At 39.8% G+C, this 24749-nt stretch overlaps 3 protein-coding genes across 3 annotated transcripts; 1 reads left to right on the forward strand and 2 right to left on the reverse strand.

Moving 5' to 3' along the window:
* Positions 1–6020: 6020 nt before the first annotated feature.
* On the forward strand, positions 6021–14562 carry agpat9l (1-acylglycerol-3-phosphate O-acyltransferase 9, like). The gene is made up of 14 exons (XM_074671397.1): positions 6021–6084; positions 6432–6638; positions 6749–6812; positions 8469–8617; positions 8695–8837; positions 9740–9814; positions 9927–10016; positions 10101–10194; positions 10282–10397; positions 10751–10806; positions 10987–11072; positions 11157–11285; positions 11407–11486; positions 13063–14562. The coding sequence occupies exons 2-14, from the start codon at positions 6495–6497 to the stop codon at positions 13169–13171; spliced, it is 1335 nt and encodes a 444-aa protein (XP_074527498.1). The 5' UTR covers positions 6021–6084; positions 6432–6494; the 3' UTR covers positions 13172–14562.
* Positions 14563–15752: 1190 nt separating this feature from the next.
* myl7 (myosin, light chain 7, regulatory) lies at positions 15753–16793 on the reverse strand. The gene is made up of 6 exons (XM_074670337.1): positions 16698–16793; positions 16478–16553; positions 16271–16375; positions 16106–16184; positions 15942–15990; positions 15753–15857 (listed from the first exon to the last, which is right to left on the reverse strand). The coding sequence occupies exons 1-6, from the start codon at positions 16731–16733 to the stop codon at positions 15753–15755; spliced, it is 450 nt and encodes a 149-aa protein (XP_074526438.1). The 5' UTR covers positions 16734–16793.
* Positions 16794–17750: 957 nt separating this feature from the next.
* Positions 17751–23258, reverse strand: gck (glucokinase (hexokinase 4)). The gene is made up of 10 exons (XM_074670393.1): positions 23190–23258; positions 21061–21223; positions 20822–20976; positions 20612–20731; positions 20384–20479; positions 20192–20291; positions 19922–20105; positions 19090–19245; positions 18559–18792; positions 17751–18400 (listed from the first exon to the last, which is right to left on the reverse strand). The coding sequence occupies exons 1-10, from the start codon at positions 23232–23234 to the stop codon at positions 18253–18255; spliced, it is 1401 nt and encodes a 466-aa protein (XP_074526494.1). The 5' UTR covers positions 23235–23258; the 3' UTR covers positions 17751–18252.
* Positions 23259–24749: the final 1491 nt, after the last annotated feature.

Below are 24749 nucleotides of genomic sequence, written 5' to 3' on the forward strand. Positions count from 1 at the left end.
GGGAGGAGTGAACTGTGGGGCCAGTGTCTGCTTTCCTCAGCAGGAGCGAGGGGGAGCAGATCAGGAGAGCAGGAGGAGGACGCTTCATTTGAATGACTTGAATAAACCAGCTCGCTCTGACCTGTGTTGAGACATGTCATTAAATCCTGCACCGGCGGCGTGACAATTTACTGCCTCTCCCAAAACACTCATGCACATTACATGCACCTCGAAGGATAAAACTCTATGAATGCAAAGAGGAACTGTTTCACTTTGCTGCACTGCTTGTATCAGTTCAGGTATCACTCACTGCAAAATTCCATCTGCATTTGACGACTTTCAAAAAAGACCCAAAGGTACTAAACTTCCTTACTCATGAATTTAATAACCCATATTTCAGACAGCCATGTTAAAATTACCTGTCAGTCAAAAATTCACCGAGGAATGTGAGAGCTTCTGTATAGGTCTTAAATAATGAAGTCAAGGAGAATTAATCAAACTCCTGCTGGTGCAGGTTCACTTATGTAATTCTGTAGGCCTATAGTGATGTTGCCATACCCACTCCCTAAAATGCCCCGTGCAAAATGTCACTTCTGTTCCATCACTGCAAATCTTTGCACAAAATAGGAAAGTCAAACAGTCACGCAAACATCTCTTACTTTTATTGAGATAAAGTGACATATACATTCAACTTTTGGTTTGTAGCTTCTGCTATCAATGTTTTTCTTAAGACAGGTATTAATGCAGGTTTATCAACCAGGGGGGCTTCCAGAAGGGTGTGCATTGACCACCTGAAAGTGAGATTGGCCACCCAAATGTTAACTATGGGCGCGATCACACTGGCCATCCAAACCATGCCATGCTCAACCATGATTGCCCCCCAGAGAGTACAGCCAGCGGTCACAATACTCCAATATGTCCAATACCAGACTTTAGGCACACACATGGCCCGCCTGCATCATTGTAAAGCATCTGTTTACGCACAGTGCAATCTCATCAAGGTCAGCACAATGAGACACAGAGACCACTGCTACAACTTCAGACTTTTTGGTTTATGTTAAGTCATTTAGGTCTGACACAGCCCTCTCACACCCTTTTAACTGGTTCATGCAAAAGAGAGCACATCAACCCGGTACTGGCTTCACTTCACTGGTTGCCTGTGACTTTTAGAGTTGATTTTAAAATTCTTATGTTTGTTTTTAAAAGTTGAAATGGTCCTGCCCTGCCTTACCTCTCTGAGCTTCTTCAACTCCTACTCACCCTCTCGGTCCCTGAGGTCGACCGACCAGCTGCTCCTGCAGGTACTGAGGTCCAGGAAGAAGCTCAGAGGGGACAGGGCCTTCTCTTATATTGCTCCTCGATTGTGGAACAGTCTTCCCTTGCACATTAGAGAGGCCCACTGTTCAGTTTTAGAAATCATCTTAAAACCCATTTTTATTCTTTGGCTTTTAACCTCGGCGAGGCTTGATTTCTTTTCCTGGTCTTATTCCCTTTTATTTTCTTTTATTACTTTTTATTTGCTTTTATTTTTTTTACTATGTTTTCTCTTATGTGTCTGTTTTTCCTTATCTGTTTTTTGAGCTACCTGTACATCACTTTGTTTTCAGCTGTGGTTGTTTTTAAAGTACTCTATAAATAAAATTGGTGTGGTATGGTATGGTATGGTATGGTATGGTATGGTATGGTATGGTATGGTATGGTATGGTATGGTATGGTATGGTATGGTATGGTATGGTATGGTATGGATTATACACGTTGTCCATGTGCTTGGGTTCGTCCATGAAGTGAACCAAGCTGAAGCCCACCTTTACAAAGTGTGCCAAAGCAGAGAAGTAAATTGTGCTCAAGCATTGCACACTTGCTGTCACACTGGTGAAACGAACCAGACTTCAGGACTCAAGCGTGCCTCAGCACAGTACAGTTTGCCAGTGTGACTGCGTCCTATGATTTGACATTTGGCTTGTCCGAGGTGGGACTTGTTAAAATCAACTGAGCTGTTGCTGTTGTGGCTTTCACTGTACCTGTTAGAGAATTATTTGTTATACGTGATCTCAACAATGTTGGAGGGCTCTGCACATCTCTATTTTTCTCATCTATTTTTGTATTTCTGTAAATGTAATACTCTTTTTGACTGTTGTTTCTGAAAGGGCTGTATAGATAAAAATGTATTTGTGCATTCTCCTGCATATTTCAGCACCCCAGTTGGGCCACCCCAGTCAGGAGCCTTGACATACTCCTGCAACAAACCAGGACCTAGAGTTTACTGCACAGTATTTTTTGTAGATTCAAGCAAGCAGAAGCAAAGTATTTCTTCAGTCTTGTAAAATATGTATTGCCTACTTACAGCTTCCTTTGAGATACATTGTAAAAGTCAGTAAAGTGTAAATCCCATGAGATGTTTTCTGAAGTTTACTGTGCACTGGAGGAAAACCCACAGAAAGCGTTTTTGTTTCCTAGAAATTATGCTCATAAACAACTGATTTGCAAAAAGAGACAAGGTTACAGCCGGGCGTTATTTATAGTTTCCAGGTTTAATTTAAAGTCCCTTTGAACAATGGTAGACTGCTCAGGGAAATGGTTTTCCAAAGGAGTATCCTCAGTAAATTCTGCTGTTCAGCTGTTCATCTGTCTAATATTTAACCCTGGAGCAGATTTTTCTGTGACTAAATGGTTGCTGAGACATGACACATTCCCCCCTACATTGTTTCTGTCTGTTGCAAAGAATGCTGCGCTCTTCAGTGCAAGACTACAAAGAAGTCTGTACATGGACATACTGTATGTGTTACTGACCCAGATTTATCTTCTGGGGGGGTTTTCAATGCTTGGCAAAAACCCAAAAGTGAATCAGGAATCAGTTATTTCAAAACAAAAGTTGTTGGAGTTCCTGCTGCCTTGACTTGACACAAAGTGAGAATGCTGGGGTTTTTTTTGCAGAGAAGTATTTCTTGCATAAATCCGCTTAAGAGAGGCCATTTTTTGTTAGATTTAGGGCCCTGCTAAAAAAAAAGTTACCACTGATAGACCACAGTTCTACACATGTATGAGTAATGAGGCATGTTAGGGTGTTCCCCCAACATGACCCATAAAACCAGCATGCAACACCAGCAGTGAGCTCTTTGTGCTGTGGCTTCAAGATAAAGAAATAGTTATTTTAGAGCAAAGAAGCATTGCCTGCCTGGAACTAACACACCCAGACATTAGAGGACAAACAGTGTGTTGTTGACTGGTGTTTCTTTTTTTACTGCCCTTAGTGTGTCCATCTAAAGCTGCAAGAACTCAATTCAAGAGCAACTCATTGCACTCATTGCACAAAACAGTCAGTCTGTATCACTTTAACAACATAGACATATGTGTGTGTTTGTTTCTGTGGCAGACAGCCAGCTCTCTTTGAAAATATATCATCGCCAAGTATGCATACAGAAAGCTCTCTGGGATAAGTTCAAACATGGTATAAATCACCAATTTATCCTTTTCAGAGACATTACCCAAACTGACCCCCTGATGTCCTCACTAACAGTAATGTGCAACAGACTGTGAAATGTCTAAACCTTGAAAATAATCAGGGCTTCTTCTGATGCATACGGGGGAAGAAAGAGCCTTGTAAAGAGTGAATTCCTCAGAATGCTGCTCCTTGTTGTGGTTTGTAACATGTCTGACAGGTTTGGAGAAATTAACGACATTAGCATCTGAAAGAATATTTAGCCCATGTAGACATGTTTTTATTAACAATACTATACAGATGTGCTTTTACTAACTTGGTTGTACACATGTGCTCATTGTTGTTGGTATGAATTGCAGGACACTTGAGGGGGGCTGGGGATTCCTGGGATTTTATGGAGCACCCAGAGTAGTGGGTGACCACAAGTGAAGTTAATGTTTGTACCCAATAATTAAAAGAAGTAACTGTGTAACACGAATAACGCAAGTCAGCAATTACTTTTTTAGAGTTGAGGTGTTTCAGTCGAAGTGAGAAAGGTAAACAATTAAAGGAAGGAAGGAAGCGAGATTTGTGTGTCTAACAGTTTCTCTACAGATAAGTGAAGGGGGGCTGATCACCCACTTGATGAATGCCAGTCACAGACAGAGCCAGAAGACGGCCAGCAGCCAATCAGAGGGGGACAACACCTGGAGAGCCAATAAGAAGATGACTCAACCTGCATTCTTTAGAAAAACTCTGTTAGTGACTATATATTGGTGCTGAGAGAGAGAGTCGGGGTCAGTCTCATGAACTGTCTCTGCAACATGTAGGGAACAGGGAAATGAGGCTGGACCAGAGATCTCTGTAAATGCATATTCTTGACATATTGTTAATAAATTTGTGTTCAACTGAGAACCAGGACGTCTCCTGATCCTTCCCCATCAACGAACTGCGCGGAAAGAGGTGAGATGAGATTGGAGTCAGATTAATAATTTTAGTGTATTTTGGTCAGATTGATAGCATCACATTTCCAACAAAAAGTAGTTTAAGTATTTGAGGAATTTAGAACAAAGACATCATTTGAGAGTGACAAACTATCTGTGAGGTACCCTGTCAGGATCGCAGTATGGGAAACTAACTGAGGTGAACAGTAAAAAGTACCCTGTAAGGCAGTGCAAAAATGTACCCTGTCAGGATAACAGTGTGGTAACATGACTTAGTGCACGGTTAAAGGTACCCTGTAAGGCAGCGTGGACAAAGTAGCTCTGTCAGGATAGCAGTGTGGGAAGATACTGAGCACCCAATTAGAGGTACCCTGCAAGGCAGTTTGGGAAAACAGAGTAGGAGTGACACTTAGATGTATGTCATACAACTCACCTCATTTCCAACACATCTCTATTTCTCAAAATGGTGTAGAGTTTGCATTTTAGCAGCAGGTTGTGACCCATGCAGGACTTTCAATACTGAATCATTATTTCATGACTTCAGGAGGAAACTGAAAAAGAGAGAGAAATAACTGGTGGTCTGAGCATCTCATACATAAAGGTGGTGAAAAGTATTTGCCTCTGAATTTGGACACTGACATTTTATAATTTGTTTTATGTGATAGCAATGGACAATTTAAAGAGACAAACCAATTTGACTTATTTATTGATTCAAAAAAACTTGTATCCCAAGGGCCCTATATGTCTTGCAGTTTTTGTTAGGTGCCGGCTTATCTTAAAGAGATAGGAGGGTCCTAAAGTTCAACCACACAAATATTTTTAAAAACACTGTAGGATATTATTTATTTATTTATTTATTTATTTATTTATTTATTTATTTATTTATTTATTTATTTATTTATTAATCAAATTACCTTACTCTTTTCTTTATTTTTATTCATAGTTCCTATATTTGTTCTGTTTTAAAGACATAAAAAAGAAAACTGTTTTTACATAGTTCAGGTATTTGACATGTCAATTGATAAATTATTTTTCCAGTTGTATTTTTTCCAGAATTAATGACAAGTTTTAAAGTTTAGTGATTTGCTTTTTTTAAGAAACACTTTCATGTTTTTTTTTTTTGTTTGTTCGTTTTTTCTGAGGTTTTTTTTTTGTGTTCATGACATGTTTCACATGTTTTGCAGTCATGAAATATTTGTGCAGCTTTCCTTTAGGGCCACCAGAGACAGAACTGTTTAAAAAAAACAACAACTTTATAGCACCAACGGTATATATATATATATATATATATATATATATATATATATATATATATATATATATATATATATATATATATATATATATATATATATATATATATAGCCAAATAACTTAACTTTGCCCTTGAGGTAGAACAACTTAAAAATAAAAATAATAATAAAATAAATAGATAAATTAATCAATTTTAAAAAAGCTTAAAAAACAATTAACAAACATACATTATTAAATGGTTTTTAAGAAAAGTTGAAAATCAGCCAGCAGGAGTTTAGGGTTTTATTCCCCAGCTTCAGTGTTTTGTGGCTGCAGGTGCACTGTACTGGAGGGCAGTCTTTTCATTGTTTGTAACCCGCTCTGTCCACGAGAGGCGCTGTTGGACGCTGAAGCCTGAACTTTGTTCTAGTAGTAAATGGGCGTGTTTTGTCTCTGAGCTCATATCTGAGTAACTCTTCAGGAAGAAAGGACATGGAATAAGTGTGAAAGGTAAGATAAGCCCGTGGAAATCTGTGCTAATTGTTGTTTCAATGAGAAATAATGCTGTCAGACCAAGACCTGCGGAGTCCCGGTAGCTCAAGAAGAAGGCGGTCACAGGGAGGCTATTCAGGGATTTGTTTATATTGGCACGAGTGCATGTGATAGTTATCGTCAGTGTCTCTCTGTGAGCTGTCACTGTGTTTCTGTGACCTGAGTAGACTTTACTCTTCATTAACAGAGCTTCAAACTGCTTTCTCCACTTAACTTTTCAGTGTTTGATGTCCTGTATGCCGGTGAAATAACTGCATTACTTTTGTTAGTCGACACTGAAATGACCTGACTTTGGCCCCTTGCAGGACAACTCTACATCTGAGCCTCAGAAGTGCTCCTAAACATCTCAGGGATTAAAATAATAAGAGATGGAGGACTTCTGGGCAGGGGCCCTCTGGGTCCTGAAGATCTGGCTCTTCCTCATCGTCAGCCTCATCATGATCCCAGCCATGTTTGGCTTCTCATTGGGCATTTCTGAGACTTATATGAACCTGCTGGTCAAAACCTTAGAGGTAGGGTTGTTTCTGTTGTTTGTGCTGATGAGGCAAGTGAATATTCTCATGTCTGAATCCACTGGTCAAAGTAAGACATGCTCATAAAGATCTCCTGTCTGTCTTTGCAGTGGGCCACACTGAAGATACAAAAAGCAAAAACAGATGAACAAACACTCACATCCTCCTCCAACGGTGAGTGAATGACTTTGCCTGATCAGGGTTGTTGACAACTTAGGTTTGGAGTTCAGGTGAAGTTACATACATGTGTTGTAGGCTCACTACCAAAGAGCAGTCATGCTCATATCCTTTATTGTGAAAGATGGGTGTTGAGTGACAGATGGATGTCATGCTGCAAGACTGGATTTCACAAGATATTTAATGACAGGTCTGAGCAAGCATGTTGCACTCGTATAACCCATGTTAGAGAGATGAATTGTTTATTTTATACAGTGCAGAATGCAGTGTCCTTGCATATGGATAAATTTATCTCAGGATGAGAGCTCTGTGACCTTTGTGTCAGGTTTAAGAGGTTGTATTTTGGACTGGAGGGCTGGCTCTCTGGCACCATGACTCACTTAACTTTGGAACTTTTATGACAGGCAGCAAGGTGAAGTTGCCTTGGTTGCTCTGCCTATCTCACAAGACATTATTGCTCAACTCTTTATCAGGAACATAGCTGCACAAGGTGCTATCCCCTGCTGTTACACATAAAACTATTAGTTTTGTCAGCAAAATGAAGCTCTGCAGAGTCCAAAGTGTGTCAGGGCTGTTCATTTCAAAAGGAACAATGTTTAACAGTAAAAAAAAAAAATCACACAAGCAGTTGTTAGCGTGCCTGATCTAACTGTAGGGCTTGCTGATGAGGGAAGCTAACACAGCAAAGATATTCTACAATATAAGCTAACACAAAATCTTACTTCATTGAAGATGAAACATGTAAAATACAGTTTGATAACAACAAGAGAGGCCAAGTGTTTTAATTCCCATCCAATGAAAATAAAACATACCATAACCTTAAAAAAAGTAGAGGTTGAAACAGGAGGAGAAAGTACTGCATACACAGAGCTGAAACAGATATTGCTCTAAAAGTTTTGATTTGTTATTTAAGGTTGTGAACTTTGCCTCCAGGGTTGTCAGATAATGTGGAGAAACTGTTCTTAGACCTGTAAGTGCACATTGTCTGATCCTGAGCAGGGTAGTCTTTATTGCCTAAGTCTGCTCTCTAATCACTCCAGCCTTCCTGTTATTATGTATTCCAGGCCAGAAGGTGAAAGGCCATGCTGGAGGTGCGTTGTTGACACTCTTTGCGAGCTGCTGCCATAAGAAAAGGCACTAATTTATCTCACCAGGAATATCCCCGTATCAGAGCCAGTGTCTCCAGTTGAAATTAGCTTATTTTGCCAAATGATACGTGTTTCACATACTTTGGCGTCGCAGAATGAGTGTTGATTCTTATCTCCCTGATATACATTGATTTATTGTTTTCATTTGTTTTAGTGATTTATGACTTTCTTCAAGCAAACAGCGAAACATCCTTCCAAGAAACACATTCCTGAATGAACTTTGGTTAATTTTCTTCTGATTACTTGAACCAATTTGTTCTCTGACACTATCAACACATTCAGATATGACAAGGCTGACTTATCTTCAGATTTGGTATGAAGATTATGACTCATATCAGTAGACTGAGTTTGTGTGTGTGTGTGTGTGTGTGTGTGTGTGTGTGTGTGTGTGTGTGTGTGTGTGTGTGTGTGTGTGTGTGTGTGTGTGTGTGTGTGTGTGTGTGTGTGTGTATGTGTGTGTGTGTGTGTGTGTGTGTGTGTGTGTGTGTGTACTCGTGTTCACTAGGCCTCATTCAGAGAGAAGATGGCTCCATGGAGAAAGAGTTAGAGGAACTCAGACGCAGTCGTCCCAAACCATCAGTGGGTGGTGATTTTACCCTGAGTGACTGTTTCTATTTCAGCCGGCGAGGAATAGAAAGCATCGTAGAGGATGAGGTATGTTTAATTAAAAAGTGTAAACACTGGTTTAAATGAAAAGCTCCAAGTAGTTAAAACTTTTTTCTTTTCTTTAGGTGACCCAGCGCTTTACTTCAGAAGAGCTTGTGTCCTGGAACTTGCTGACTCGCACTAATGACTTCCAGTACATCAGTCTGAAGCTGACGCTGGTCTATGGCATTGGCATCTTTGTGAGATACTGCATCCTCGCTCCTCTCAGGTAGACTAATGTTGATTCAACGGTCTTTTTCTCTGCAAGGTTCAGTTAAAGTGAAACAATGGAAGACTGTAAAAGAAGACGCCAAAAGAGACGCCATGAAGTCAGAAACAGCCGCACCCTAAACCTGCTTTTTCCCCTAGGGCTGATTGTGTGGACCTAGTTTTTAAACTGATATACATGGTAAACAATTTCCTCTTGAGTTTGTGGTCTACAATGCAATTTGGAAATCATTTTCATTACAGGAAATTGTGTTTTTTCTGTGTGATTGTCTGATATTTCAGCATGAAATGGATGAGAAAGCAGGGCACACTTAGCTCTTGGCTACCTTGTCATTTTCAAGGCACAACCATGGTAGCCAGTAAACCAGGCTTCCTCTGACTTCCTCAAATACAGGGACTCCTGGCTCCAAAAATTCCAAACAGTAAAGGACTTCACACTTAGTGCTTTGAAGATTTATTGATTCAGTGTCAACAAGAAGGCTCTGTCCATCCTTATACACTGACTCTATATTAACGCAAAGCTTAAATGGCCAAACCAAAAATTTAAGTTTTAAGACTCAGAAAAACTTCAACCAGATTTTTTATGTTTGAGGTCTGACACATTTCTTCCCCATAAATGAGTTCAACTGTTGAACCAAATCTATGGGTCTTTTACTCTATTTTTCACTCTTTTTAGTTGCAGTGATGATAAAATCAAAGCAGCCTTATTTAAGCACTCTGCTTTCTTAGCATGTGCCTTGCAGCTTGTGAAAGCTTTAGTTTAAATGTGTGTTATTGGGTTTAAAAAGTCAACTTTTGAGCCAAAAAGAAAAATATCCTCATGTATCTTGTAACCCTGCATTTAATATGATTTATTTTTGTATTTACTGAGACAAAAAGATACATGTGCTCCTCATTCTGTAGGATTACTCTGGCTATCATTGGCCTCAGCTGGTTGGTCATAGGAACATCTGCAGTTGGATTACTTCCAAATTGGAGGTGATAACAAACTTAAACTTATTCCAACATAACAAAACCCATATTCTGTATTTTCTTCATGATGTGATTTCCCTCCCCTTTAACTATTTCTTGCTTCTGTGGGTGTTTACAGGATTAAGTCTTGGCTCAGTGAGTGGGTTCATGTGATGTGCTACAGGATCTGTGCTCGAGGACTCTCTGCCACCATTCGCTACCACAACAGGTTAGTGTCCCCATGACATAACTTTCTAATAACACCAGGCTTGTCTTATACTAATTATGAAGTTAATCTTTTTTCTCACAACAGGGAAAATAAACCCAAGAAAGGTGGAATCTGTGTGGCCAATCACACCACTCCTATTGACATTGTAATTCTCTGCAACGATGGCTGCTATGCGATGGTAAACAGGCAGTATAATTTATTTTAACATTTCCTACTCACGTATGATACTTCATGCTAAAACATGATGATAAAATGTGTTTATCAGGTGGGTCAGGTTCATGGAGGATTGATGGGAGTTGTCCAGAGAGCCATGGTGAGGTCCTGTCCTCACGTCTGGTTTGAGAGAGCAGAAATGAAAGATCGCCACCTAGTGACCAAACGGTCAGTCAACTTCTGCACATCTCTTCAGGCTTGTTGTTTCATGTCCTTTTTTTGAATATTTTCCCCCTATGCATGCACAAAAAGAGGTTTGCATTTTTTCTTGATGGTGAAATATTCTAATATTTCCATATCTGTAACTGTCTGAACATGAACAGATATGTTTTAGAAACCAGCTCCTGTGCAGTGACTCATACAGTTTCCAGTATCTCGTCAGATCACATCTTCACTCAGACGTAGATCCAGATGTTTGATGTATTGTCTCAAAAGTAAAAAGAAAAACCTTCAAAGGTGCAATGTGTAGATAATCTCCCAGTGAGGAAATGTTTTCCATTTCTTCTTTGTGCTGCTTCCAGGTTGAGGGATCATGTGAATGACAAGACAAAGCTTCCCATATTGATATTTCCGGAGGGTGAGTGCGACCATGTGCAGTGATCGAGTTCCTTTCTCCACATTTGTTTTCTGGAGTCTTTGTATCATCAAAGATACGACTCAGTGAAATATTTTTGTTGGTGGTGATAAATGAGCAGCCTCTGGACTGAGCTCACACAGCTCTGTCCCCCTTTCATCTCCTCATGTCTGGTTTCTATAGGAACCTGTGTCAACAACACATCTGTCATGATGTTCAAGAAGGGAAGTTTTGAAATTGGAGCTACAATCTACCCAGTAGCCATGAAGGTACGCCCATCATGTCTGTCATTAGAGCTTTTAATGGTATATTAAGTTCAGCTCCTCACTGCACCTGTGTGTATTTCCTCTCAGTATGACCCAAAGTTTGGAGACGCTTTCTGGAACAGCTCCAAGTACAGTATGGTCAGCTACCTGCTAATGATGATGACCAGCTGGGCCCTCGTCTGTAACGTCTGGTACCTGCCAGCCATGCACCAACAGGTGTGTATGACATAATGCTGAGTCACCTGCATGGCCATGAGGTGCCAGCATCTGCAAATGTAAACACACACAAACACACACACTCGCAGACTGAGTTTTTTTTTTAATTTGAAAATGGCAGGAGGATGAAGACGCTGTCCAGTTTGCCAACAGAGTGAAGTCAGCTATCGCTCAGCAGGGAGGACTGGTGGACCTGCAGTGGTAAGATTTTTTCTTATATTATACAAGCATGATACAGTTAGTGTTTAACCTGAAAATTACACATTTCCTAAAACAGTCCAAGTCAAGTTTTGAAGTAGCTATGTTTCCAGAAGCCAAATTAAAATTGAAATACACAAAAATTCAACCTCTTTCTGTTGTTTCTTACACATTTTTACTGGTATTATCTGCTTGTTTATAAGGGGTGGGGAAAAAATCAAAACTCAATATATCAGGATTTTTTTGTATGGCGATATCAAAATCATGATTCTTAGTCAAAAAATCCTTTTCTGTTTTTTTTTTCATATTCAAACTCTTCACTTCAGTCTTTGTTTATACACTGGATTGGAAAAAAGTTACCGCTTTTCTCCAGCAGAGGGTGAAATGTTTCTGTCTGACTAAATGTGGCTCATAATAAGTCAAACTTTTGGTAACACTTTACTTTAGAGGTCCGCAAATTTCACCACACTTAGGTAATTACTAGACAGTTTTTAGAAAGTTTTTCTGATTTCATTGAAATTAGCACATAACTTCTTTAAAATAATGTCCAAATTTATTGTCGCAAGTCACAATTGGTAGGTTACTGTTTTTTTCCAGTTTCTTTGAAATTTACTCCAAATTGCAAGGTAAGAAGGCGACTTTTAGCAAATAACTATTTGAAATTTAATCACAACCCACAACAAAATGTTTTTAGAAGTATCCCAACGTGTCTGCTATTTCCAAAGAAGAAGATGATAAATAACTGCTTAGTTCTTGAATACAGAAGTTAGGTTCATTCTCTCCTCTGAAAATGTTAAGTGAATAATTCAATTTCCCAATAAGTAGTTGATAGTCAGCTGTTTGTTATTATTATATCAGATGTGATATTCATCAAGAGTTGGGTTGTAAATTGGCCTCACCTGATTGTGATAAACGCTGCGAGTATAGGCGCACTGCAGAACAGAATCTGGCCAGAAGTTATGTGCTAATTTTCACCAAATTCACCAAATTTAAAAAAAAATTGTCTAATTATTACCTAAGTGTGATGAAATTTGTGGACCTCTAAAGTAAAGTGTTACCAAACTTTTCTATCATAAAACGATCACTTGCCTTGATCTCAGTTTTCTTGTGTATAATGCAATATCATATTAGAGGCTAAGCTGTCAGTTCAACAACACTCCCTGTGTAATATTTCTTAAATATTGTTCTTGAGTAATTTCCTTCTCTCTCTCTCTTTTTTTTTTTTTTTTTTTTAGAAACAATGGACTTGTTCTGTCAGGGAATGCGTTTATATAAGGAACCTCTTCTTGAAGTACAGTTTAGTCTATCTGTGACTATAACTGTGATCCACAAAAATTAACTTATTAATTAATATCATAACTGATGGTAGATGTCTGTTACTGTTGAGCTTGAATCCTCCTGATTGGATTACGTAACAGTTTTATGAGAGCAATGATCTTAAGCACTGATAACCTTTTTATTCCCCACAGGGACGTCGAGTTCAATGACTAAAAGTCAAGCTCAAAAAACAGGATTAAGAAAATACAATGCTGGCGTTGAATCAGATCAGTCACTATATGATTTCTCTTTGCCTCTGCAGGGACGGAGGCCTGAAAAGAGCAAAGGTAAAGGAATCCTTTAAAGAGCAGCAGCAGAAGCAGTACAGCACTATGGTGGTGGGGGACGACAGCAGCGGCCACAGTGACTGAGATCCTCCACCAGCCGCGTTGGTGAAGATGATACACTGGAAACCAGCCTTTCCCCCTTAGTCCTCACTAGCTGGAACTGATGGAGAGCACTGCCAAGTGGACTCAAACACATCGTGAAACCTCAGGTACGGCTTAAAGGAGGGGAGTATGAGTGATTCTGAGAAATCACAAGTGCAATATAGAAAGTTTTGGAAACAGACTGCGGAAAAGAGAAAACTCTTCGTTTTAACTGCTGTTGAAGATGCTGTGTTGTTGATGCTTTTGGTGAAATGTGTGATCTCGTATGGTTAGAAAAATTGAAATCATGACTTAAATGTTATCATGAGTCTGTTTTTTTTTCTTTTAACTAATTTTAGTTCATAGTTTTACCACATGGTGTGGTTCTGACATGATTGAAAAAACTTGAATGTAGCAATTTCTTACAACGAAACATCACCAATTATACCGTACAACAACACAAAATAAAGAAATGGTTATGAGTGAAGCTTTTAAATACAGAGTTTATATCTGTTGGTATTTATGCTTCATGAATAATACTGATAATCAGAACAGAGTACCTAAAGATCAACCTTTTGAACTAGCTCCCCCATTGAATTTACATTAACTGACAATTTTTAGTCAGTTTAAATAACATTTATACTATATTTTTTTCACTCAATTAGAAAGGTAAAGCAAGGACACAAGAGACACACGAGGGTTTGGCACTTAAATAATACATGATGATGTTGATGATGTTGAGCGTGAGAAGCTCAGTTCATTAAATGTCCACACGAGCTGCAACAGCCTTAAAGGAGAACACACAGCCGAGACTTTTTGGATCTCTCTTCCTTGTTTGTTCTCTCTGAAGTTTGATCCTCGGTGCTGCTGTTTGTCTGTGGGATCTCCTCTTTGGCCACTAAAAGCAGATTAAAGAAGGATTTGTTTTAAAATCACTGAAAGTTTTTTTGTAATGACACAATCCTGACACTTTTATTTCTTTTTTTGAAACGTTCACTTTTCTCACCTTCACTCTCATCCTGAACAGTCAGAGCTGTGTGCTCCTGCACATTCTGTGAAGAAACAAACGTTAACACTTAATCACAGTCACATCATTAAAAAGTCTCTAAAAGCTGAGCTTCTGTGTAATGTCAGCACCCACCGGCTTCACATTGGTTTTGTTCCTCATTTTCTGTTCCTGGTATCTGCAAATAACATCAGCAGTGAAAAGAAGTTTACCTGTGAGAGTTTTTTTTGTGTCACAGCCACAAGAAGCAAACTCTGTGCTGTAATATTTATGATCCTGATTAGTGCTGTGAACATCTGTCTCTTTCTGCACAGTTCAAATGACAAAGAGGTTCATGATACATGTAAAGGGAAGCTTCTTTTATCACCTGGCAATAAAAGCCAATAAAGCTGCTCTGTGGAAAATGTTTTATCTGAAGGAGTGTGATTCTTTCTCTTTTCAGAGCAAGTACAGTTGTGTGAGTTCTACTTAACAATAGTAGAAACAAAGAAAAACATAATCTAATCAAATTTCTACACACTTTCTTAAAAGATTTTTGAATATTATTAAATTCTGAATGTAAATATATAAGAAACCATCTTTATAAAGCAAACACTGCTGATTTTAGCTTCTCTCTGATAAATAAATGTATGATGATGTACCCACAGCTGCAGGTAGGAGTCACAGTTCCGGTTTGGTTTAGTGTTCCTCTTCAGCCCGTTCATTGTCCATGTAGTGTTAGCGCCTGCTGCTGCATCCACCCTGCCTGTAGCTCCAGATGCAGTAGGCATCTGTGTGGGTCTGTAGAAGGACAGATTTCAATCAGTCAAAGATCATCTCACACCTGTTTGGCTCCTGCCATGCTGCTGTGGATGAACTGTAAGAGGAGCTTGCCTTGCTGTGTTTCACACCCTCCCCGGTCCCGCTAGTTGTGGACCGGCTGTTTGCTGTGTGAGAAGGGAAATGTGGCCGTGGAGTTTATGGAGCTGTTTGTTGATGTAGCCATGGCAACAGGGTTCCATAAGAATGGGGCTGGAGTGAGGCCTCTGTGAATGAGATGGGCCTGCTGACATCTGGCTGGAATCTACATCTACTTGATTTATCCTGTTCACTTAAAGAGACATACCAACAGAAAATACTCCCTGAAAAGATTTAATTTGTCTCCAGAAATAAGAAACACTGGCTGCAGAAAAAACTATCACAGAACAACCATACTGCTAATTTTTTCTTTACTAAGCTGAGGCATAATGTCCCAGTCAACATCTCTAGCACTCTCAGGGTCATGGGGGGTTGGAGCCTGTGAGAGGCGGGTTACACCCTGGACAGATCACCAGCCTATCACAGACAACCATTCACACATGTGCACAACACTACAGACAATTTAGAAGGACCAATCAACCTGATGAGCCATTTTTGGACTGTGGCCAGTGTACCCAGAGAGAACCCACGCTCTTAGTGTATTTCTTTGAAATAAACAGGTACAAGTTATTATGCATGTGTGATACTGATAGTTTTATTTGGGGATCACAGTCATGGTACAAAGTTTTCAGTCAGAGTCCAAACTTTAAAAAACAAATATTCAAAATCCAAAAAGAAGTTTTAGGATTCTTCTTTCTCATCTCCATGTGTGATGATGTAACAGAGCGATTTATAATCAATGTTGCCGGTGGGGTCAATGGGAGCCAGAGCAAAGGCCTGATCCACCTATAAAGTGACAGTTTTCTCAGCAAAGATTATCATTTGAGAGGAAATCATGAATTTATCATTACAGAAACAGAAAACACAAACCTCTTCTGGTGTGAATTTGTCAGCTTGGTTCATCAGCAACCGTCTAAACCTAAACAAAGGAAGGATACAAAGACTCAGAACAGGGGAATATAAAGAGATCTTGCTGTTACAGCAACATTTAAACATATTAATAACATGAAAGCTAATCAAAAAGCACATCTTACTCATCCTTGTTTACAAAGCCAGTCCCATTGGGGTCAAAAAGCTTGAAAGCAGCGAGGATAGTGTCCTCGGGGTCAGTGCCTGGAAAAGAAAGCATTCTTCAGCTTCTTATTTAAATTCAACGAAGAAAACTTCTTTTTTTTGTAAAAGTCTGTGAAAGTTCTCACCGTTGAGTTTTTCTCCAAATAAAGTCAGGAACACGGTGAAGTTGATGGGACCTTTCCCCTCATTCAGCATCGCTTCCAGCTCCTCATCACTGACATTAACCTTCCCTGGGACACAGAAACATCCAACAGTAAAGACAATCATATCAGGAGGGTAGGATAAAGAATAAATAATTTCAGAAGATGATGCAGTTTAATATGGAGAATTACCCAGTTGCCCATAAGTCTCCTTCAGGTCCTGTTTTTTGATGACACCATCTCTGTCTTGGTCAATGCAGCCAAAGGCCTTAACAGGAAAAACACTGAATTATACATGAAGATTGAGAACGAGATGTAAAAGAGATGCATTACTTTTCCAAATTGGATTTGGTGTTTGCATAAATGCAAAGACTGTTTTTTTTTTAGTTTAAAAAAAACTACAGCTGTTTACCTCCTTGAACTCCTGTATCTGTGACTGCTCAAACATGGAGAAGACATTGGAGCAGGACTTCTGTGCTCCCCTCTGTCTCTTGTTGGAGGCCTTCTTACTCGCCTTAGAGGATGAGCAAACATTAACTCAATCAGTTTACTCACGGATAGACAGTTCTACTGCAGCTTTGTGCTTTTTCTGTTTCATACCTTGCTTCACAAAATCAAAATATTTGTTTTAAAGACACAAAAATGCTAAAAATAAGACAGTTATCATTTCAGAGCTGCCCCATTCAAACCATGAGTAAATGAAAACATTGAAATCGCTGTCTGACTTACCATGTCTGAGTGGTCGTATGTAGACTCCCAGCAGCGATATGATGCTAAGGAGGGTTTTATGTACCCACATCTTATCTCCTGCCCTCCTATAATAGCTTCTGGTGGGCAGCAAAGCCCCTTACATGGCCATAGCTTCTCTGTGTGTGTCACTGAAAGGACCTGATAAGAAGTGAAGCAGCCAGGATTCCTCAGGCTGGAAAGTGAAGATATGAAGAGGAGACAGGGGAGAGTGACCTCTGACATTTGACAGTGACTCCTCAGAGGACAAAACTTGCTGTAGACATATTTTGAATTAAATTTTATAGAATTTCAGTGAATTCTGCATTCTTATAGAAGTAATTTACACAGAATGAGGCCATAAAAATCACAGCCTGAGCAGAGAATATGTTACCCCAGCAGGCTTAGAGATTTTGATTTGTGTTGGTTAATGGCCACCAAGTACTTGAATGATATGATTATGAACAAGAAATTAACATTTTGATGTTTTTTTTCCCTCAGTTAAGTACTTAACCTGACATTCATGACATTTGCAGCAAACATTGAAGTTCTCTTATGGGATTTTATGTAAGTTGGAGGCTTAAAACTTATTAATTCTTTTATCTCTGGCACACGTTTTACAGTGTAATAAAAGGCTAATTTTAACGGACATTATTTCAGTTTATTTAAGCAACTCTATTTACAGATAAGCTTATTCACAGTACATTTCATGATACACAAAGGAAAAACTATGGCCTACACACAAAAATGAGGTGGTGAATTTAAGATATGATCAGCAATGTAAGAAAAAAAGGTATATGTCATTAGTTACAAGAGGAGTAACACACAGCAAAACAATGAACCAGATTAAGACATAACCTGCAACATTATTTACACAATAAATCTTATTTTATAATTTACTATTATACATTGTCCATACCCTTACACCAGCAGCAGGCAGCAATATCTAAGCAGCTTGCTCTCTTTAAGGGCTTTCATGGCGCTTATGTTCTGAGTGCAACAGTGGACTGATTCTTTAGCTTCAGTGAAAATTTCTACAGGTTAATTTTCATACTAACAAATATATTCTATAGTACAAGTTGTTTGCTGATTTCTCCATGCGCCATCTTTCAGTGGTGAGTTTCCAGTTTGCACATCTCTCACAGCGTGAAGAAGATGAGAGCTGCCGGCTGTGGATGAAGTGTCAGAGTTCTCAGATCAGAGTTCAGGCTTGCTTCACAAGCTCAGTGCTCAGCTCCCTTTTAATGTGTCAGCATGCACGCAGCCATCTTACAGGCCACCGCTGAGATGAGAGCAGCTCCACGACCGCTCCCCTCCTCCGATTGGATGAAGGCGATCTCACAGTGAGGCGTGAGGTCCCTGACGATTTTGTGGAACCTGTCACGGAAACTGAGATCAGAAAAACAAGTTAAGTCAAACCTCCATCACTTTGGTTTTCTTACAGTACAGCTGAAAATTCTCTTTTCATATCCACCAGATAACAGTGTATGTGATTGTAAACTGGAGCCAAAATACTCTGAGGTCCAGAACAGTGGGAAATCTCTCACCATGGGTGGAGTTTGTAGACAGATCCATCCACCCCCACTGTGATATTAAGGGCTTCTTGACTGCGTCGCTCCCGCATCAGGTTGATGACTCCGGCCAGTCCTGCTCCACACATATGAGCAGCACGAGTGGAAACACTCTCACAGACCAGGCGGACAATGTCACAGTCCAGCTCTGATGGCAGAACACCCAGTGTGGACAGGATGTTGTAGATTTGTTTCCTGTCCCCAGTGTCACTGAAAAAGGCAAATGCTGATATATAAGTTTCTTTTGTTGTCTGGAGTCAAATATGGAACAAAAGCAAGTCAAACTAAGTGCTTCCCAGTATTCCCCATCAATACTGTTATATAACCATGTGTCACCAGCGTGTATGCTCAAGCCACATGTCAGGCTCTGTGTTGTCCTTGGATTTCCTCTGCATTAATGCAAATGCAGCAATAATTAGTGACTGATAGCTTATGTTTTACTACAATTGCTTTACTGTAGGGGAAGTATTTAAATGTAGATCGCTGTTAGGACTCACTGATACTCACCTCTCCACCTGTGAGACGTAACGCGTCTCAAAGCTGCCTCGTGTCTTCAGCAGCTCTGAGGCTTCCCCGTTAAACAGCAGGTCTTCATTCACCAGCTTTATCAGAACGAGCCTGACCAGCTCACCCATATACTTCCCACTGATCACCTTCTCATACCTGCAGGAGGCAAGAACAAGAGAAAAAAGGTTACTTTAAAGGTGAAAGTTCAGGAAAATTAAGTCAAGAGAGGAAGTTAAAATGGTACAAGAAACAGATTTAAACCAAACAAAACACAAGCAGCCAACTTTCTTTCTTCTTTCTTAGAAGCAGGCTGGTGGAGGAGCAGAGCGGATGAGGATGACAGCGTCAGTGCTAATGAGGCTGAATGAGGCTGTGCCTCAGCATTTGTCTGTGTGAAGGGGCTGCCGGTGCAAAAGGTAAACAGCCATTAGTCCTACGGCTACTGTAGCAGGGGGACATTAATCTGACAGCCCCACCCGCTGGCTGACCACTGACGTATGAGGGCTCTGATCTTTACAAACATCCTCAGGAAAGTCACCTGGTGGCCTAGCAACTACAGAGGCTGCAGGTGAGAGTCAGGTGAGTATTGCCACAGAGGGGTAATTAATCCAGAGAAACAATGAGAGAATGAGGAAGGGAGTGCATGGCACGTTTTTTATACAGTGTTAATCTTTCACCACGGGCACGTTTGGTGAAGCTTGACTGGGAGCTTGAACGCCTAATGGCAAAGCCATGGGTGGAAGTTTGGATAATAAATGAAGATGTCCAACAGGTACAGTTAGGTCAAACTGATTTAGCACCTTTTATGAACTGAATGCAAACTGAGACTCACAGCTGTTGTCCAGGGTTAATCGAGGTCTCGTCCACCACTCTGTCGTACTCCAGCCTGAACTCCTCCAGCTCCCCATTTTTTCCAAACGCCCCCCACTCTGTGTTCACACACATCCGGCCCTCTTCTCCTTCAACCAGCTCCACAGTCCTCATCTCCTCCATGTAGCATGCGTTGCAGCCTGTACCTAAACAAGAAACAGAGAAAAATATGAACCTCAGATGTGCTTTTTCTGCAGTGAAGTGTGATGGGTCTGTGTTTTGAAATACTTACCTACAATCATCCCAACTTCACAGCTGCGATCCTCATAGTAGCAGGAAATCATGGTGGCTACTGTGTCATTAACCATGGCAACAACATCCATCTCAAAGTCCTACATGACAACACACAATTTCAATCATAATAAAAGCCATCCAGCTTAGACAGACATTACTTAAGAAATGAATCTTATTCACGTGGACTCACCCCTCGTCTCTTGATAGCATCTCGGAGCAAACCCACAACGTTGTTACCCTCTGCTCCAGATGCTTTGAAGCCCTTGGTCCAGTTAAGCAGAATACCCTGAGGAAAGAAAACAAACTCTGAACGTGAGAAATAAACAAAATGCATGGAGACATTGTATAAATCTGTCAGTTGGATAGATAACATGAGTAATGTCTAAACATATTTATAAATATATAGCTTATATCTTACCTTGTCAATGTCCTCATGTCGAACTGGAAAGGAGAACGTGAAACCCAGAGGGAGCTTTTTGTGCTTAATGTTATGTTTGTCTAAAAAGTCTGACATACATTCTGCAATGTAGTCAAAGAGCTGCAGAAAAAGAAACAGAAGGACATTTTGCTCAAATAACAAGTTCTGTTTTCATGGGAGGATTCAGAGTAAACAATGAGTTTACGCTACCATCTCAGCTGTGCCCGTCATTGCATCTTCAGGAATGGAGTACATTTGAGTCTTTGTCTCCACCTTCCAGCACCGCTCTTCATCTGCGCCCACCTTTACCAACATCACCCGGAAGTTGGTCCCACCAAGGTCCAGAGCCAGGAAATCTCCCACCTCTGCCAAAACACACACTTTGTCTCAACGCTCACACTAACTTCACCTTCTGTGTGTGATCTTGTGATTTTAAATCAAGCACATACCTGATCCTTCAGGGGTGGAGCAGACGTAAGTTGGAAGCATTTTGACGCTGGCCTCCTCGTGTGTCTCTAAACGTAGTCCTCTGCCCATCTCCAGCTGCATCCGCTTCATGACTTCTTTGAGATCTTCCATAGTCAGCCTGAACTCTGAAAGGATCTGTTCCACCTGCAACCAGAGGAGGTTAAAGGGGGTCAGCGTTTTATAAATCTGACAAAAAGAAGTGGGTGTGCACTTTTGACAACACGAAATCAAAAGCAGGCACAATAAAAACAAAATCAAACCAAACAAATTAGATGTTCTGCAAGAATACACCAACAAAAATACAGAAAAACTAGAGGTATAAATTACAAATTATCTAAACCTCCTCGATGCCTGTCAAAGATAAAATCCAGCCTTACCATAAAGACTTTATCGACCACTGAGCTGTAGCTACACGGCATCTTCACCATCTGGTCCAGACGAGAGCTGACACACAGCATCTTCACGGTTTAACTAAATGAGCCTCAGTGTGTGTGTTTCTAGGATTGAGGTGAGTGTGTGTCCACCTTGTGTGTGTGCAGAGTCACTGAAGTGTGAGTACCTCTGAATGAGAGCCTCAGCTGTTTTTAAGCCCAGGTAAAGTGGGCTGGCCACACCAGACGCAAACGCCCACCCCTTCCCTGTGTCACCCCATCTGGCCATCAGGGTTCAAAGGCAAGCACACACATACACACAGCAACACATGTGCACACAAACATACACACACAAACATAAAGGCTATTGTCCAAAAACAAAATCAACTGACCTAGTTTCTACACAGTATCATGCGTTCTAGTTAAGCTTCATCTTTTGGCGGAGAGCGGGAAAATCATTTTTTTGATCAGCAGAAAATGAAATACACTTATTTGTTTGACTGAATTTAATCTCCCCGACTTGTCAAATGAATATTCTTATTTATCTTTTTGAATTATGGTCCAAACACTCTGGATAATCATACAAATGCTGATATTAGAAAAAAGCCCCTTCATATTCATCTACAATTCAACTTTTTAGTGCGTATACATGTCAACTTTGCATATAAACTATTTCACAAGTCCTTTTATCAGAAAAGGTTTAAGACAAACTTAGTCAATCATTCTTCTCTATCATGTGGCAGGGTCTGACCTGTGACCTTCCAGCTCACACGCGTGACATCAAACTAACTTGAACCTGAACTTTGTGGTGCCATAGGGCTGCTCGGTGGTTGAAACCTGAAAAGGTTCTTTGTAAATTTAGAAACAGGTCTAAAATTAGCCCCAGTGTTTGATGAGGGACCTCTGAAGCCAACAGTTGAGCTGCAGGTGAAGGCCTCCTGTGCTTATCAGCTCCAACAGTCACCTGAGCAGAGGTCAGAGCTTTTCTTAGCTCTGACCTCTGGATGTAAGGTAACCATGACCCATCACAGGCGTGATGCACCGACTGATTCCTTGTCGACACAAACAGTGACACTGACCTAAAGACACAAAAAGTCTGACTGTGCTCATAAATTATGTTACATTTTTCCCCTTTATCGGTTATGAAAAGCAAACAACGGTTTTACGTTAAGCTTTTTTTTCCACTAATGCAATTTGACTGAATTTCAGTTCTGAGAACAATGAAAAGAAAAAAAACAAAGCTCATCAGTTTCTTTAAAAATAATAAGACAATACTGAAGCCACAGTCTCTCTCAAAATAATCTTGTTGTCTTGTCCTCAAATGTCATCGACCTGTCATTTACCGTTTTTACCTGAAGTGTTTAACACACAATTCAATTTAATCCACTGGCTGAAACTAAGCAGTTTATAACTGCAGCTAAGATGTTTGTTTTCATACTTTTAAGGGTTTTTAATGTGTGAACATTAAAGTATAATGGACATTGAACTTTTGACTGGCACTATGACCTTAACTAGTAACATGCTTTCAGACATATGAAAGATAAATTGTGATACAACACTGAGCTTCAATTAAGAAGTATTTCTTTTCAATGCAGATGCAAGAAATGAAAAGGAAGTTTGCAGAATTCACACCCAGGAGAAGACGTGTGTACTTGATTTAAAAAAGTAGCATTTTGGCTATGGAGAAATTAAAAAAGAAAGAAAGAAAGAAAGAATATATTCATACATATATATTTTACCTTATCCATCGTAGCACGACGAGGACTGAGGGTCCCTCCGGCCATCTGTGTCCTCCAAGCTCAGAAACCAATATTCCCAAATATATGGTGTGAAGGTGTTTTAGCCTGTCATCTGATCACCAGATGTAAAGTTAAACTTATCCTTTTTACAAACTCTTCAAACTCTCAGTGGCATTCTTTTCTACAGCAGGTCTCCACACATTTACATCACTGCAGCAGGCCTGTTCTCAACGGACTCGCTCTTGTCTTCATAAAATCGAGCATTAACGCATTTAGGCAACCATATAAAAAGGACGACGTAAGACTCTCAATTTCTGTGGAAATTTAAGCCAAAAACAAATAAGTTTGTCTTCATTTTTGCAGAAAACGGGTCCAGATAATGTCCGCACCAACGCACAGACAAATTTAAAATGGAGACAGATTGAAGCTGTGAATATTTACCTCAGACCTCAACTTAAATGATTAATCATAGCGTACTCTATGGCAAAAGAAAAAATATTGGCAAAAATTAAGTCCTCACGTTTCATCATTATCTTAACGCAACAAGTTCCAGGAAAGACAAAAAACATTTCTCCCAAGGAGCAGCTGACAACAGGTGCACCCAAAGGCTGGGCGGTTTCCATGCCAAAACGACTTCAGAGTGTTGCCTAGGAAATGAATTACGACCACACTTCTGCCATGGAAAACACTTACCACTGAGTTAAGTGGCCAGGGGGAAATTGTTTAATGGAGCAGGGTTACCTGAGAAAACATCAATTGAGGGTGCCATAGTTTTGGTAGCCAAAGAGGAAAGCTGTTGGAAGTCTCAGAGCAGTTACATTTTATCAACATGGATAATATGCTCAGAATAATTCGTTAAAAGTGGGTTTCTCTAAATCTTTTATAGCCTTAATATAAAAAAGGAAAAAAATCTTGTATTTTTCTGATCCTCATTACCCTCATTACCCTCATTATTCTGTGTAATCATTATCCAGACGTTTCATCCTAAACAATGAAAGTATATTTCCTTTTTCTTTTTCCTTTTTCTTTTTTTGTAGGCTTTTTATGTTTTGATCAACCTGCATCAACAAATAGAAGTGTTGATTGATTCCATCCTAAAAAAGTTATTTTCTAAACTGAAAGGGAATTCATCTCTTTTTCCAACACATCTTACCTTGTATTTTTGCAGCCGACAGTAAAAACACATTTTACCTTAAAAAAAAGAAAAAAGAAAGAAAGAAGAAAAGCTTGGATAATTTGCATCTCAGATTTATTTTACATTGAGACCAAACAGCTTTAGCAAAGATCCTGTTTTGGAGGTATACCCGGTTGTGGAGCACCCTATCAAGATGCAAGATGGCCAGGAAGCCCTATCTGCTCAACTGGAAGCCAACCAAGTACTATCCTTACTATTCTTATTAGCTACAAAGATTTTTGGTTTGCTGCAGGAACAACTATGAAATCCTTATCCAAAGTTTATAAATAAATCAGTTCAGTTGAAAATTCACATCCATGGGGTTGGACATCTCAGCACCTACTTAAATGAAAGCATAGAATGAAACTTTATCAACAGATACATGT

Source organism: Halichoeres trimaculatus, unplaced genomic scaffold, assembly GCF_033239565.1.
Source record: "Halichoeres trimaculatus isolate MK-OKI-2021-1 unplaced genomic scaffold, fHalTri1.1 fHalTri1_scaffold_5, whole genome shotgun sequence".
NCBI classification, from domain to species: domain Eukaryota; kingdom Metazoa; phylum Chordata; class Actinopteri; order Labriformes; family Labridae; genus Halichoeres; species Halichoeres trimaculatus.

What these genes read in the sequence shown, in the direction of transcription:
- myl7 (XM_074670337.1), bottom strand. Translation starts at nt 16,733, where the DNA reads ATGTTTGAGCAGTCACAGATACAGGAGTTCAAGGAG. An exon ending in AGATACAGGAGTTCAAGGAG is followed by an intron (nt 16,554 to 16,697) that starts GTAAACAGCTGT and finishes TTTCCTGTTAAG; the next exon opens with GCCTTTGGCTGCATTGACCA. An exon ending in GGCTTTGTAAACAAGGATGA is followed by an intron (nt 15,991 to 16,105) that starts GTAAGATGTGCT and finishes TCCTTTGTTTAG; the next exon opens with GTTTAGACGGTTGCTGATGA.
- agpat9l (XM_074671397.1), top strand. Translation starts at nt 6,495, where the DNA reads ATGGAGGACTTCTGGGCAGGGGCCCTCTGGGTCCTGAAGATCTGGCTC. An exon ending in TGCTGGTCAAAACCTTAGAG is followed by an intron (nt 6,639 to 6,748) that starts GTAGGGTTGTTT and finishes CTGTCTTTGCAG; the next exon opens with TGGGCCACACTGAAGATACA. An exon ending in TGCATCCTCGCTCCTCTCAG is followed by an intron (nt 8,838 to 9,739) that starts GTAGACTAATGT and finishes CTCATTCTGTAG; the next exon opens with GATTACTCTGGCTATCATTG.
- gck (XM_074670393.1), bottom strand. Translation starts at nt 23,234, where the DNA reads ATGGCCGGAGGGACCCTCAGTCCTCGTCGTGCTACGATGGATAAG. An exon ending in ATGCTATCAAGAGACGAGGG is followed by an intron (nt 20,292 to 20,383) that starts GTGAGTCCACGT and finishes GTTGTCATGTAG; the next exon opens with GACTTTGAGATGGATGTTGT. An exon ending in TACGTCTCACAGGTGGAGAG is followed by an intron (nt 18,793 to 19,089) that starts GTGAGTATCAGT and finishes TGCCTTTTTCAG; the next exon opens with TGACACTGGGGACAGGAAAC.